General features: G+C 52.6%; 2 protein-coding genes across 3 annotated transcripts; one reads left to right on the top strand and one right to left on the bottom strand.

The window, feature by feature from the left end:
* Positions 1-1,578: 1,578 nt before the first annotated feature.
* TLX2 (T cell leukemia homeobox 2) lies at positions 1,579-2,993 on the bottom strand. Its single transcript, XM_036263521.1, has 3 exons — positions 2,594-2,993; positions 1,901-2,138; positions 1,579-1,805 (listed from the first exon to the last, which is right to left on the bottom strand). The coding sequence occupies exons 1-3, from the start codon at positions 2,991-2,993 to the stop codon at positions 1,589-1,591; spliced, it is 855 nt and encodes a 284-aa protein (XP_036119414.1). The 3' UTR covers positions 1,579-1,588.
* A 6,963-nt stretch (positions 2,994-9,956) lies between these two features.
* Positions 9,957-13,621, top strand: PCGF1 (polycomb group ring finger 1). 2 transcript variants are annotated; one of them, XM_036263059.1, is made up of 10 exons: positions 9,957-10,075; positions 10,503-10,608; positions 10,757-10,909; positions 11,065-11,136; positions 11,257-11,362; positions 11,540-11,573; positions 11,672-11,758; positions 11,900-11,980; positions 12,295-12,383; positions 13,596-13,621. In XM_036263059.1, the coding sequence occupies exons 1-10, from the start codon at positions 9,983-9,985 to the stop codon at positions 13,612-13,614; spliced, it is 840 nt and encodes a 279-aa protein (XP_036118952.1). In that variant the 5' UTR covers positions 9,957-9,982; the 3' UTR covers positions 13,615-13,621. The 2 variants fall into 2 exon arrangements, with proteins under 2 accessions (XP_036118952.1, XP_036118953.1); XM_036263060.1 differs by lacking the exons at positions 12,295-12,383; positions 13,596-13,621 and adding an exon at positions 12,083-12,222.
* The last annotated feature ends 1,918 nt before the right edge of the window (positions 13,622-15,539 follow it).

The following is a 15,539-nucleotide window of genomic DNA, read 5'->3' as shown; positions in this document are numbered from 1 at the left end:
AAAGATGACACATTATCAATGATTCAGGGCCAAACCCCTCCAGCAATATTCCCTTGCCAGGTCAAGACTTTATGCTATGACTGACCTAGCTGTCACAAACACAGAACATGAGTAGTTTGGCTACAGTTGGCCTCTGACCCTGCCTAAAGCTTACTTCCCTCTATTACATTGCTGCTACCTCCAGGGAAGAATGGGGGCGCTATAGGAATCAGACAAAAGTCTTCCCTTTCATCCTCATAAAACTTAAATCCTGCTTTTTTAAACCTCAAGGCTACTGCAACCATCCCCAAACTCTAAAATTTTTATCAAAACTCTTCCCAGCAGCCCCTGGCCCACCCACAAGCTAAAGTCTTTCTAATGATTTCAATGTTGGGGGACATCATGCTTTCCTTTCTTTCCAGCTGCATATTCATTTCCCTTTTCTTCCCTTGGACTAGCGACTTTGATATCTTCTAGCACCTTGCACATTGTTAATGTGTTTGTAGAATTTAATGAGGAAAAATATTTAATCCTTAGAACTCTGCTTTTCTCTTTGGGAGATTCTGTCCTCATTATTCCATCTATCTCCACCTATATGTGGATGTCAACTGACTTCCCCCAAAGGCACTTTGCCAGAATTTAATCTCTCTAGGTCTAGTATCTAGTTTTGGGAGTAGAGTTTATCTTGTTCCTATCTTCCCAATTTCCCCTTCATCATCCACAACACCATTAATTTCCTGAGGCTCTCTACATTTCCAACTTTGGAATTATCTTTGATTCTATCACTTCCTAATAATTTGTGAAGTTCTGCTCACCCTAACTCCACTGGGCCCATTAATTTTGTCCACTCTTCCTCCTCTCTCCTCACTGTCCCGGCAAGATCAGTGTTCCTAGATTTCTCTTTCAACTGAAAAATGAAAACGAAGTATCTACCTCCCCTGCCGCCCAAGCGCATTGTGAGGCTCAACTGGGAGGATGTAGTCAGCAGTTTGAATACACACGGAATACATGAGGCTCAACAAAAAGAATCCTTAGCGATTATTTTACAGTAGAAGGATGAGATGCCCAATGTGGATAACCCTCTGATTCCTGTCACAGCCACTGTTGTTGGCGTCTTCCTTCCAACACACGTTTGGCGCCGAGGCAGCCAGTGCGGCTGCCCCCATCACAGAACCACCTTTTTACCTGCTCTGGTTCTGCAGAACCACAGTTCTGACCCACCCGCTGAAGACCCCAAAGTCCCTCAGGAAAGCAACTCCCATTGGCCAACCCACCCCCTCTCCGCACCTCATTGGCTACTGTACTTAAGGTCCCGCCCTCTCGGCCCCTCAGATTCCTGCAGCAGAGAGACAATCTAAGTGGAAAACGGCGGGAAAGGCCGCATCTTGGCTTGCGGGGCAAGCTTGCCACGTTGGCCTGGGAGCCTGGGGTAGCCAAGGAGCCCTCGACGACGATGACGAGGACGAGAGCCTTGAGGCCTGCTCCTCCTCACAAGTTGCACTGCTACAGGACCTCGGCAAGGGCAGCCGCACTCCCCACAGCCCTGGGTCTCGCGCTCCACGCAGCGCATAGGTCTGGAAAAGCGCTCAGTCCGCCAGGCAGGCGTAGCTCACACCACCGAAGCGAGCCCGGACACGGAAGCCACTTTATTGTCTTCAGCCCAGGGCTGCAGGTTCTGCAGCGCGAAGAGAGACGAGTTGTGTAGGCAGAGCGGGTCTGGGGGCAGTGGTGGCCGCAGCGGCCGTGGTAGCGCGTCCTGCTGCAGGTGCAGGAGCAGTCGGCCCGCGCGGTGCCGCTCCGCCTCGCGCTCCTCTGCCGTCTGGCGCCTGGACAGGAGAAGATACCGGGTCAGCGAGACCAGTCCTCCGCCACCCACCGCCAGTTGGTCGGACCCGTGGTCCTTCCCCACCCAGCGCCTCACCGCCACTTGGTGCGCCGGTTCTGGAACCATGTCTTGACCTGAGCGTCGGTCATGCGCAGGGCCTTGGCCAGCGCTGCCCTCTCCGCCGAAGCCAGGTATTTCTGGCGCAGGAAGCGCCGCTCCAGCTCTAGCACCTGCGAACGGGAGAAGGACGTGCGCGGCTTCTTCCGCTTTGGGGGCGTTCGGTTTTGGTAAGGGTGGCCAATGCGGCGCGTCCCGGAGAAGGGGGAGAGCGCGGCTGCAGGGAAGAAGAAAGCAGGGCAGGGTTTTCGGGGCGGCCCGAGGTGTCCCTGAGAAGAAAGGGTGGCTACCCAGGCGGCAGAGCTTCTGCGCCTGGTCCTTACCGGTGCCCCAGCTTGACCTCGCATCAGTTGAGGCCTCTAGACAAGAAAGGGCCTCGGAAGAAACGGCCTTGGGTGAGGGAGAATGGTCCCTGTAACTTCACCCTGCTCTCCCCGTGGTGTGGACAGTGGAGGTGTGGACATTGGACTGCAGAGAAGGCGTGGGCATCCAGGGTATCTCCCTTCCCATCCTCCCTCAGCAGCGGGACCAAAACATACAAGTCAGTAGGGGTCCCCTGAAATGATCTAGGGGAGGAGTATGAAATGGGACCTGGATTTGGATCCGAAGGATCAAAGATGAGGAAACCCGGCCGGTGTGGGACAAGGCACTAGAGGGGTTGGGCAACCTCACCCGTGAGCCTGTCCTTGGCAAAGCGGCGGCCGCTGTCCATCCAAGGGAAGGTGAGTCCCGCTAGGCCCCCGGTGCCGCCCAGGCCCGAGGGGCCAGGCACCACAGGCGCGCCTCCCGCAGGCGGTGGCACTGGCAGCGGGCGGTGCGCCGGGACTCGGATCACGCCGCCCGGGCCCATGCTTGAGCTGCCGGGTAGCGGGCCCAGCGAGCCAGAGGGACCATAGCTTGAGGCTCCGTGAAATCCACCTGAGAACGCTGCACTCTCCCCATGGCCCTGGCCCGTGCGACCTGGGCCTAGGCCGCTCCCGGTGGGCTCCGGGCAGCTCAGGATCTGATCAATGCCGAAGCTGATTGGTTCGTGGTGCGGGAGGTTGTGTGAGGCCAACACCGCGGGCTCCATGGGTCCGGGTCAGAGAAGACCGCAGGAGGTTCGGCGGTTGTGGAGGACGCCCCAGGCAGCTCTGGGGAGCCCAGCAGCGGAGCGCTCAGGGCGGCGGCCTCAGGGGCCCGTGGAGCTGGGTGCAGCTGGGCGCCAGGGCCCCCAGGACAGCTTCATCCCAGTGCACGGGGAGTAACCGCGCCCATGCCGGCCTCTTCGGGGCGTCGGTGCAGGAACTCGCATCCCGGGGGAGTGCGACCCACCAGGGTCCCAGGAACGCCCTTCTGTCTCCAAAGTGCAGATGGACGTTGGGCTGGCAGGGCCTCTGCCCGAGTCCGGGGTGGAGAAGGTTGGCTAGTTCTGGCTAGGGCAGTGACTGACAGATCTGCCTCCGGTGGGCAGGGGGGCTGGGGGGAGGGCAGGGGCGGGGTCCAGCCCGTTAAAGGGGAAGAGACGCCTGTTTGCGTCAAGCGAGGGGAAGACTGGCCGGCGGGAATGGAGGGGGTGGGGTGAGGAGGTGGGGAGGGTGTTAGGAACAAGGCTCAGCCCGGGAGGGGTCAGAGCTTGGAAGGCTACGCTCTGAGTCAGCCAAGATGCGCAGGGCTACTCCATCCTCACCGGCCTCCGCCTTTGGGCTTCCTCGTAGGTGTCTCTTCCCACATCCCCCGCTCTTCGCCTCCCGATGAGTCCTGCCTGCGGACTCCCGGATTCGTTGTGCCCCCCGCCTAAGTGCCCTCGAAGACCAAATCTCGTTGTGGCTTCCAGGATGCGACGGGAAGCGGCTGGGAAACGGCGCCGGCAGCTTGAAGGCCCGGGAAGAGGACAGGTGTGGGAAGCGGTGGCCGGGCGCATCTGGTGGGCTAGGGCGGGAAACAGCCACTCTGGGCCAGTGTCCTGTTGCATCTCCTGCCTCTTCCATAGAACCCCTGGCTCCTTTCGGGAGCGCCAGTAATCGGTGCCCTTGTGTTTCTTAGAATTTTGATTTTCTCAAATCGGTGTAAAGTGGACCAATTCAGGCCCGTGTGAGTTTGGGGCTGCCATTCTGCCCCCGACAGTAGACTGCTAGCGACGGACTCTGCCCCTCCACTTTGCGCCTAGGATGTCTATTCTCACACACTCCCACCCCCCAAAGGTGGGCGGACGAAATCTCCATAGGGGACATGTGGGACCACACTGAAGCCCTCAGGGGATCCCAGCCGCTTCATTTCCCTTAGATGCTTCACTCTACCCAAGCACAGGAAACTGTGCTGAGAGCATGTCAGAGAAGGGATGTGGGGAAAGACTGAAGCGGCTTAGTAACCTTATGACCTCTGGCCGAGGACCCAGGACCTGGGAGTCTGTGAATTCTGCATCCTTCCCCAGGATGGGACCCCTGGCAGGGAGGGCCCCTTCGCCTTAGTCCCGCCCCTGCCGCCGCCCGGCCCGGTGCAGGCCGCCATAATCGGGTTAGCTGGGTCGGAATTACATTACCTTCCCTGGCCCGCCCCGGCCCCGGGGGGGCCCTGGCGCCTCCAAGCCGGTGAGACTGGTCACAGGGAGGGGGATGTTCTTAACATCCCGAGGCTGGTTGGCATGATGCGCGGCTTGGCCTGCCTCAGACACGTGGTGGCCAAGGGGTCCCACCCCACTGTGCCAACCCTAGCCCCTCGACCCCAGTCCGCTCTGGGCTCAGTTCCAGGTTGCCCAGTACTCCATGGGAACCAGCATGCCTTCTAAGTCTAGTAGATGGGTCTCCCTAGGAGCATAAATCTTCCAGTTGATTCTCCACGATCTTCTGAGAAAGGCTCAGCCCCTTCTTTCTCCCCAGCAGATGGGCTGGCAGCCTGGTGCCTGAGGCAGGGTGATGGGGTCTTTACTCTCTAGGGAATGGAGGAATGATGTTTGGGCATCTGGGCAGGAAAATAAAGAAGAGAAAAAGGGAGTGGGCTCTCTCCCTACCCAAAGCCACCAGCCCCTCGGTGTTCTCAGAAGCCTCAGTCTGAAGGCTGGAGGAGGGAGGCAGTAAGCATTATTAATATGTGACGTCCTTCCCCAACCTTGTTCACACCCTTCATCCAATTTCTCCAGCCCTCCCCCAACCCTGACAACAACCCCTACTGAAAGGGGGCTGGGGGACTTCTGCCAATTTAGCAGCTGTGTTTTTATCTTGGTGGAGAAGACAAATATTATCACCTCCCCTAGCCCTTCACAGAAGCCCAAACACCTTTTCTCAGCAATAGAGGGATGGGGCTACTAGGGGTCATAAGACCTGCTATTCAGGCAAAACCTTCAGAGATAGTACGGCTGGATCCCCTAGATGTGAACAGAGAGGCTAAGGAGACAGCAAAGTAAATAAAGCCTTTGGCCCTGGCACAGTGGCTCAGTTGATTAGAGTTTCTCTCTCTCTCCTCTTCCTCTCTCTCTCTCTCTCTCTCTCTCTCTCTCTCTTCTAAAAGCAGTAAGTAAATGTTTAGAAAATAAATACATAAAGCCTCTGAAGGGAACTGGCCTGCAGGTTAGGAGTTTGTCAGTCCCTTTCCCCATTCTAGGGGGTGGGCCTCTGAAAAGAGAGTGGGTGGTAGTGTGTCTCTAACCAAGCTGAATAAATCCTGTAATGAATCAATGAGTGAATTAATGAAGGAGGAAAAAAGCATGGTATAGACCTGTACACCTGCTTACTGTACATCCTGCCTTTTGAGGTCAGCACAGATGGCATTGCCACCCAGAGATTGCCTAACTGATCCTTTGAGGAGAGTGGCCCATGAACCAGTAGTACATACAAATCTTCTAGGGACTATATATAACCAGTGTCCCACTTTAAGAGCTAAGGACTTTCAGTTCTGTCAGCCATAGTCCTAGAATTTTTCCACTTGCCTTCACCTTGCTGATTCCTAGATTGTCTGGAAAGGGTGGTTCCTGCTAGTTTATGTTAAAGAGGGTGGCTGTGGGGTCAGCACCGCACCTCCCATTCATCTCACCATCTCCTATGTGCATGTGGCCCCCCAACTCTTTAAGTTTTCATGTTTCAAGCCTGCGCCTTCACAAGAAGAGGCCACAGTACCCAGCCTGTGCTTCTGTGCTTTTCCTTCCTTCCTGCTGTTGGTATAGTGTCCTTCCCTTGAGATGGTACCCCCACTCCTGTATCATCATTTCTCTCATTAACTTAGTTCTTTCTACCCCCAAATGCCTCAGATTGCTATTATCTAGACAAAGTCATTGCCTGACTTTTCATGAAAAATTATTTTCTTTTCCCTTTTAGTGCCCACACCCATTGCCTCCACTTCAGTTTTTTTTTTTTTTTTTTATCCTCACCTGAGGACATTTTTGCATTTATCTTCAGATAGAGCAGAAGGGAGAGAGGGAGAAAGAGAGAGAGAAACATTGATGTGAGAGAGACACATGGACTGGCTGACACACTGCAACTGGTACATGCCCTTAGCGGGAACTGAACCCGGGCCTGTCTGGACTACATGCAGGTCGATGCTCTAACCGCTGAGCCAAACCAGCCAGGGCTGTACTTCATTATTTATTCTTTAAACCCACTGCAAGCTGGCTTCACTACACAGACACCTTTTCAGAGATCTTCAGTATCCAGTGTCCATCATCCAAGAATCTCTAAAATGTTTTACTTTGTTGACCACCAACTATTTCTCAAAATGTCCCTTTTTTTTGGCTTTCACAATATTGTCTTATTCTACATCTTTGCGCTTATATAGTGACTGCTTATGTTTTTTTCTTCCACTGACTTTTCTTTTTCCACTGTAGACTGTGAGCATTCTTCAGAGCTCAGACTTCAACTTTCTCTCTTTCTCTACATCTGCTCAGGTTTCACCCATGTCAATGATTCCATATATTACATCCATCCAGAAAACTCTGAGATCTCCATCCCTGGTTATAACATTTTTGCTCTAATCCCACCATTCTAGCCTTCTGTCCAACTCTACCAGCCTTTGCTGCAGCCACCTGAAGTCCAACAGGCTGAAAGACAGGTTCTCCTCCCAAGCTCCTACCTCATTTCCTCCTATTATTTTTTCCTTTGAAGTATTTCATATTCAGCCCTTCCTTTCCATTTCCACTGATTAAAGCCTAATCTAGGCCATCATCACTACCACCTACATTCATTCATTTGTTCATCCAGAAAATTTTGATTGAACACCTACTCTGTACCTGGCACTGGAGATATAGCTGTATAAACACAATAGGGGGGGAAAGTCCCTGCCATTGAGAAGCTTACATTTTGGTGGGAGAGGCAGATGTAAAACAAGAAAAATATACAATATGTTAAATAATAATAAATGCAAATAAGAAAAATAAAGCAAGGAAGGAAGGAAGAGAAGAAGTGAAAGGGTGGGAAACTGTGATTTATCTAGAATGATCACAAAAGCCCTTGTGGAGTAAAAACCTGAAGGAAGAAAGGAGCCATTTTGACATCTGAACATTTTAAATTGGGGACACAGTGGGAGTACATCCTGGTGTATCTGTGGAACAAACAGTGAGGGGTCCAGTGTGGCTAGAGAGACAGTGTCTTCAAGAGACCATGCAAAGCCTTGAAAACCATTGTAAGGACTTTGCCTTTTATTCTGGTTAAAAGGGGAAGCAACTGGAAGATTATAAACAAGACACCCGATTTAAAATTTTTATCTTTAACAGCTTTCTTAAGGTAAACCTGACATACAATAAACTGGACATATTAAAGTGTACATTTTCAGCCCAGCCGGTGTAGCTCAGTGGATTGAGCATCCTCCCATGGACTGAGAGGTCCAGGTTGAATTCTCATCAGGGCACTTGCCTGGGTTGCAGTCTTGATCCCCAGTAGGGGGTGTGTAAGGAGGCAGCTGATCATGTTTTTCTCTCATATGGATGTTTCTATCTGTCTCTTCCTTTCTCTCTAAAAAATCAATTAAAACATTAAAAAAAAATAAAGTGTACATTTTCATAAGTTGTTTTTTTTATCCTCACCTGAGGACATTTTTCGATATTTTGTTCAGATAGAGTGAGTGGGAGAGAGAGAGAGAGAAACATCGACGTGAAAGCGACACATCAAGTGGTTGCCACCCACACGACCCAACCAGGGCCGGGGACAAACTGCAACCAAGGTACGTGCCCTTAGCGGGAACCGAACCCGGGTCTCTCCGGACCACAGGCCGACGCTCTAACCGCTGAGCCAAACGGGCCAGGGCCATTTTCATAAGTTTTGACATATGTATATACCTATGAAACCATTAACCCGATCAAGATAATAAACTTATTCATCAACTCAAAAAACTTTCCTTGTATCCTTTTTTTTTTTTTTTAATTTTTCTTTATTGATTTTAGAGATAGAGGAAGGGAGAGGGAGAGAGAGAGAAACATCAATGAGAAACATCAATTGGCCGACTCCCGCATGCCCCCACTGGGGATCAGTCCCACAACCTGGGCATGTGCCCTGACCACCAGGAATCAAACTGGTGACCTCTTGGTACATGGGTCAGTGCTCAACCACTGAACCACACCACGGGGCTCCTTTATCCTTTTTGTATTAATGTTTTACCATAATTACTTGGAGCTACTGTATTGAGGATAGGCTAAAGAGGGGCAATGGTGAAAGCAAGAAAAGCAGGCAAAAAACCACTACTCATCCAGAGGGTGGATGATGGCTTGGACCAGGGAGGTAAGCAATGGCTGTAGTGAGTAAATGATTAAAAAATCACTACTCCTTCCCTGGCCGGTTTGGCTCAGCGGTTGGAGCTTCGGCCTTAGGGCCAGAGAGTCCAGAGACTGGTTCCCGCTGGGAGCGCGTATCAAAAAACAAACAAACAAACAAACAAATCACTGCTCCCAAAAGTTTTTGTTGCTTATCCACTCCAATTCACTGTGAAAATAAATCGACAAAAATGTTTCTTTCATATGAACTCTCTTTTCAAAACAGTCAGCTAACTCTCTATGGCCCACGGACTAAAAGTTCCAACTCCGTAAGGCCCTGCTTCTACCACTACTCTCAAATGTACACTTTGGCCTCCTTCCTGTCCTTCTCTGGTCACTCCCCTCCAGTCAGCCTTCCTTTTCTATTTCCACCACACTTCTTACCCATCCAAACTCTAAGTCGTGCCTACACAAAGTCCACTTCCTTCAGAAAGCCTTTCGAGGTCTCCACTGGGATCTCTCTCCCTTTAATCTCCAACTGCACCTGGTGTTAATACTTCACAGTGAACTTACCCTTGGTTTTTAGTCGCTGTAAGTACCTAGGGACAGCGGTGTACAAGCTTGGGGCGGGGGCGTCTTCCCCAAATACGGGACTGAACTCATGCTACTGCAGGGGCTTGATGTGTCAGCGAGTCCGCGTGTGGTAGTGTCCTAGTCGTCCTCCCCTCCTCCTTCGGCATCTGCTCTGCATTAGTCTGTCCCAGGCCTCCGCAGGCGCCGATGATTGAATCATCATCATTAACGAGGGCCTGCCCCCCCAACCTTGGCGGCAGGGGGAGGATGGAGAGGGGAATGTAAGATCACTACCAAGTCTCTAGGGGTCCCGCCTCCCCGAGACTCCGCAAAGCCCCGAGAAACTCCAGCTCTGAAGCCCGAAGGAGGCCCGCCATCGGGATGCAGCTCCGTAATGTCAAGGCGTCAGCCCACGAGGGTGACCTTACGAAGAAAGAGCCCCCGGGGGGGGGGGGGGGGGCTTTAGCGGGGTCGTTATCACAGGAGCTGGACGACCGTGAGCGGCGGCGGGCAGAGACTGCCGGGCCTTTTGGGTAGGAGGAGGCAGTTTTTTGCAGGATCCAAAAGTTAGTCCCAAGGTCCGGTAGGGTCTATTATGATTATTACTACAAGAGGTCAAGGAGATAGGACCCTTCCCCACTCCCCCCAACTCCCTAATTACGCATTGAGGAGGGGGAGGGGCCACTGGGGCTCAGGTGAGCACACGGGGAGAAAGGACATAGGCGGGGCCTTACAGAGGATCAGCGAATCCGAAAAGACCTAAACCCTCGTTGCTGGGAGACAAGTCCCGCCCTGCAGGCGGCACCGGAAGTGGCAGGCCGGGATCAGCCTTTAAGATGGCGTCTCCTCAGGGGGGCCAGATTGCGATCGCGATGAGGCTTCGGAACCAGCTCCAGTCAGTGTACAAGATGGACCCGCTACGGAACGAGGTGCAGGGGCGGCAGGATTACTGCTGTGGTCGGCTAGCGGTGCGAACTGGGGCCGACTAGAGGACAGGCCGTGGCTGGCTGGGGGCCCAGTGCGCCTGCGCAGATACAGGGGGCCCAATGCGCCTGCGCGATTGCGGTCGAGTTGCCAAACTCCCGGCTTAGACGCCTGCGTATTGTATCGTTCACGTCGTGTAGTCTCCCCTGGGAAAGGAAGGTAGGGCCAGTCCACGTGAAGGGAGCCCCCGCTGTGCGCGGAGCCCTCTGCTGGGCAGAAAGGTAGTGTCAGCCCCTGGGAGCTAATCCCTTGCTGACCGTGCAAAGTGCGGGGCTTGGCCGGGAGATCTGATAGAAGAGGGGGCTCCCAGGCTGGGAAGGAGCAAGGGTTGGGATTGAGGAGGGTGATCGGTGACGGAGGGTGTACCCGCAGGAGGAGGTCCGAGTAAAGATCAAAGACTTGAATGAGCACATTGTCTGCTGCCTGTGCGCTGGCTACTTCGTGGACGCCACCACCATCACAGAGTGTCTTCATACTTGTGAGTCGCTGGGCCCTGGCTGGTTCTTTCAGGCCCTAGTTCCCACCATGTTGGCTCTCAGCCTCTGCATTGCCTGCCTCAACCACCCCAACTAACCCAAGAACCTGATTCCCAGAGGACCTGAGAGTCTGCTTTTCTTTTCCTGCAGTCTGCAAGAGTTGTATTGTGAAGTACCTTCAAACCAGCAAGTATTGCCCCATGTGCAACATCAAGATCCACGAGACACAGCCACTGCTCAACCTCAAATTGGACCGGGTCATGCAGGACATCGTGTACAAGCTAGTGCCCGGCTTGCAAGACAGTGAGTGACCAGCCTGACTCTGAAGGGCTTCTAGAGGACTGACGCTGGGTAGCAGCTTGAGATAACAAGGTCTTTGGTGGGAGTCATGTAGGTAAAGAGGCTGACAGCAGCAGGAACAGCTAATATTTTACTGACTGTGCTCCGCTTTCTTCTAGGTGAAGAGAAACGGATTCGAGAATTCTACCAGTCGCGAGGCTTGGACCGAGTCACCCAGCCCAGTGGGGAAGGTATGTCCCTTGGCAGCAGGAGGGTAAGGTCCTGAGCATTCCTCCTGCCCAGTTTTGCTCAATAAGGAAAAAAGGAGCATAGAACCTATTCTACTCTCTTTACTACTCTGTCTTTCTCAGAGCCGGCCCTGAGCAACCTCGGCCTCCCCTTTAGTAGCTTCGACCATTCTAAAGCGCACTACTATCGCTATGATGAGCAGCTGAGCCTATGCCTGGAGCGGCTGAGGTGAGGGGCAGGTACTGGGCTGTCTGAAGTGACAATGTCAATGACCCAGAGCCAGGGAGGTGCTCTGGGAGAGGGTGTACAGTGAGGGAGTGTCTGTTCCCTTGAAGAGAATGCATCTCGGCTCGGTGGGGATAAGGGGAAGATAGAGCTCCCTAACCTGTGTCTGTTTTCCCCCAGTTCTGGCAAAGACAAGAATAAAAGCGTCCTGCAGGTGAGAGGGTCTGTGGGAGGGCCTCTCTAAGGAGATTCATCTCCCCATGGCCCTTTTCTCACACACCTTGTCCTCTCCCTTTCCCTCCCCATCCTCAGAACAAATATGTCCGATGTTCTGTTAGAGCTGAGGTTCGCCATCTCCGGAGGGTCCTGTGTCATCGCCTGATGCTAAATCCCCAGCATGTGAGTATTCCCACAGTAGGTTTACTCACCCGGGGAGAGGAAGGGGCTACAACAGAAGGGAGAAAGTTTAGAGTGGACCGGGTTAGTTCTTGATGGTGCGAGAGGAGAGTTCCTAAAATTGTGCCCCCATCTCCCTGCTAGGTGCAGCTCCTTTTTGACAATGAAGTTCTCCCTGATCACATGACCATGAAGCAGATATGGCTTTCCCGCTGGTTCGGCAAGGTGAGCCAGGTCCAAGGCAGTCCCAGGGCAGGGGTGGGCTGAGGGGCCCTTTTGGGTAAGAACTCTCCCACTGACTACTTCTTCCCCTTGTTCTCCCCTTAGCCATCCCCTTTGCTTTTACAATACAGTGTGAAAGAGAAGAGGAGGTAGGGGCCAAGCCTCTGCCCCATCCCTGCCCCCTTCCCTCCCCAGATATTTATGTGAAATTAATTGTGGCTTTATTTTTTGAAATAAAAACTTTTTAAAAGCACCTCTTTTCTTCCTTCTTGTTCTACCACACACTCATGCTTTGTCCTGTGTCCTGCTTCCCTCAGAAATCCTCTGAGAGTCATCAAGAAGGATGCCCCTCAGTGAATGACCAAAGGAGAGGGGTAGAGGACCCTACACATGTAAAACTCAGAAGGTGAGCTAAGTGAAGTCAGGCCACTCACAACAGCTATTTTTGGTGAAGGGACATTTTTCTGGAGGGGAACTCTCACTGTTCTTGAATGTTGCAACAAGTGATGCAGACCTGAGTGGAGGTATCCTAATTGAAGAATGGTGAGAGTAGGGCTTAGGTTGGATAATGGTCACTACAGGACTGAAGAAGAGTGATTTTTTTTATATATATATTTTTTCTTTATTGATTTTAGAGAGAGAGGAAGGGAGAGGGAGAGATAGAAACATCAATGAAAGAACATCGATTGTCCATCTCCCGCATGCCCCACACTGGGGCTCGGGCTCACAACCTGGGCATGTGCCCTGACCGGGAATCGAACTGGCGACCTCCTGGTACATGGGTCAATGCTCAACCACTGAGCCACACCAGCCAGGCAGAAGAGTGACATTTTAAAGAAAAATCCAAAGATTTGCATTAATTGGAGGACTCTGATAAAAACTGGGGGACATGGGACATACACAGGGATAGTCAAGAGTTGGAGACCTGGTTGTCTATTGAAGATTCAGTGGGCCTTCGGGTACCTGGGCTAGGTGAAGCCAGACTGTAGAGAGAGTAGTTGGGGAGGAGCAAGAGCTGGTACCCAGGAGAACAAAGGCAGTTCCAAAGAACAAGAGGGAAGCAGCAAGGCTAGCACTGCACTGATTAATTCAGCAAACATTCCTTGTCTGTATGAGCCTGGCCATGAGCACTGAGCGCTGGAAATAAACTTAGCCAGTGTCCCTGCTCTGCAGGTCTCTAACTGGGGTAGCCAGGAAATTGCCCAACAGAGGGAGACTGGAGTCCTAATTAAGGAAGTAAATGGGTTGGGGCAGGCATAATAAATGTTACCAGAACCCAAATTTAAAACCTAAATCAAGGCCCTAGCCACGTAGCTCTGTTAGTTGGAGCATTGTCCTGATATGCTAAGGTTGCAGATTCGACCCAGGCTCAGGGCACATACAAGAATCAACCAATGGCCCTGGCCAGTGTGACTCAGTGGATAGAGCATCAGCCTGAGCACTGAAGGGTCTTGGGTTCGATTCCGGGTCAAGGGCTTGTAGCTGGGTTGCAGGTTCGGTCCCTACCCCAGTTGGGGCACATGTGGGAAGCAATCAATTGATGTGTCTTTCGAACATTGGTGTTTTTTTTTTCTCTCTCTCTCCCTCTCTCCAACCCCCACCCCACCTTCCACTCTAGAAATCAATGGAAAAAATAACCCCAGGTAAGGATTAACAAAACAAACAAACAAACAAAAATCAACCAACGAATGCTTAAATAGGTGCAACAACAAATCTGTGATTCTCCCCAGTCCCCACCCCCACCTTCAAAATCAATAAATAAAACCTAAATCACTTGCTGGCTGAGGTCTGACTCAATGAATTCAAGGGGATCCTTGTGCATAGCTGATGAGGGCTGAAGATGCCAAGCTTCAGAGCACTTTGGGGAGGGGTCTAGTTAAGGCAGCCCCTTCTGTGTGCTGGGCAGGCAACAAAGACCAGGGTGGGGACACCAAAGAGCCACTGGCCTGGGCATACCATATGATCTCCAAGATTCCCAAAACTTCCCATGTTTCAGGCCTCTTGTCCTGGAATGCCTCCCCACACTACCACCCTTCCCCCCTACTCAGCTGCTTTTGAAGGCCTATGTGCCACCTCCAGGAAACCCTCCGTCACAATCAGGGCTTCTTCCACAGCCTTTGGGCCTGTCTCTACACTAGCATATATCTCAGGATTTTGGATTAATTCTGTTTATCCCAGGTTCCTCACTCTGTTCTGGAATTTAAGCTCTGAGGCCCTAGAACACTCTCCACTCAGACTGTTCTCAAGGCAGATTGCGTGTGAAAGGCATTTCTGAGGAGTGACTGGAGTGAGAGGGGTAGGCTGCAGGAAAGAGAGTAGAGAAAACCCTGGGGACTTTTCCTGGCCCAAGCAGCTCCAGAAATTGGGACATAGTCTGGTTGGGGGTGGGGCTTGGGTCAAGAATGCCCAGCTAGTTTGGCCAGTGTGGCTCAGTGGTTGAGCGGTGACCCATGCACCAAGAAGTGACCAGTTCAATTCCTGGTCAGGACACATGCCCAAGCAGTGGGGGCGATTCCCAGTGGAGGGCATGCAGGAGCCAGCCAATCTGTTCTCTCTCATCCATGTATTTCTCTCACATGGATGTTTCAAACAATCTTTCTCCCTCTCTTTCTAAAAAAATTAAAACATTAAAAAATAAAATGCCCAGCCAAAAGATAAGCCTGCCCCAGGTCCCCCAGTCCTGAAGACCAAGCCTAGGGATGAGCCTTTGATGACACATGGCTTCTGGCTAAGGAGCATTCACTCGGGCTGTATCTGGGGCGGGTCAACTGCCCCGCCTCACCCCCGGTTCATCGGAGCCTTATTTTTGTCTGTCAGCGGCTGTGGTGGCAGCAGCTGCGGTGCATTTCCCCAGGTTGCTGATGCAGCCCAGCTGCGGTCTCCGCGTCTCTCCCCCTCATCTATGGGCTCATCACCCGCCTCCCTGGCCTGCTCCACGCAGACCCTATTCCCTGAAGTTACTCGGTTCTCGATCTGCGCCGGGCGGGTGACTCAAGCCCACGGTTCTCCTGGGAGCTGTGGCACGGCACGCGTGCACCGGCCCTCTCCTGGGGCCCTGGACCTCGCAGCGCTTCCGGGTGTGGGCGTCAGTCCGTACAGGCAGGGCCTCGGCGGAGGGTGCTGCTTCTGCCCTTTCTCACCTAGCCGCTTCCGCCCGGGAGAGGGGCGCTGAGATTTGCTCCAGCCTTTGGCACAGAGGGGTCCGTCCCTCTCAGCCTGGCCAGTCATTCCCAGGACTGGGGGTGGGAGAAGGGGGGGAGGATATTGAGACAAAGAACTTCCCTGGGACTGTGAGTCTCGGGGTGTATGTAAATTTGTGTGGGGGCAGGAGGAGGCTGAGTATTCCACTACTCCCCACCCCAGCCGGCACATCCCGGGCTGGCAGCGGTTACAAAGAGCTCTGTGTGAACCAGTGTAAAGGGAGGGAAAGAACTCACAAACTGGAGGCCCTAGAAATAACGAAACTAAAATTTCGGTATCTACATCGGTTCGTTCTGCAGTAATGTTTTCTGAAAGAGCAAATCCCAGAAGTGTGGGAGATATATGGATGTCTCAGGCCAAG

This window comes from Molossus molossus, unplaced genomic scaffold (assembly GCF_014108415.1).
Source record: "Molossus molossus isolate mMolMol1 unplaced genomic scaffold, mMolMol1.p scaffold_m16_p_15, whole genome shotgun sequence".
NCBI classification, from domain to species: domain Eukaryota; kingdom Metazoa; phylum Chordata; class Mammalia; order Chiroptera; family Molossidae; genus Molossus; species Molossus molossus.
Note: the sequence above shows the minus strand (reverse complement) of the source record. Positions and strands in the feature narration are given on the sequence as shown.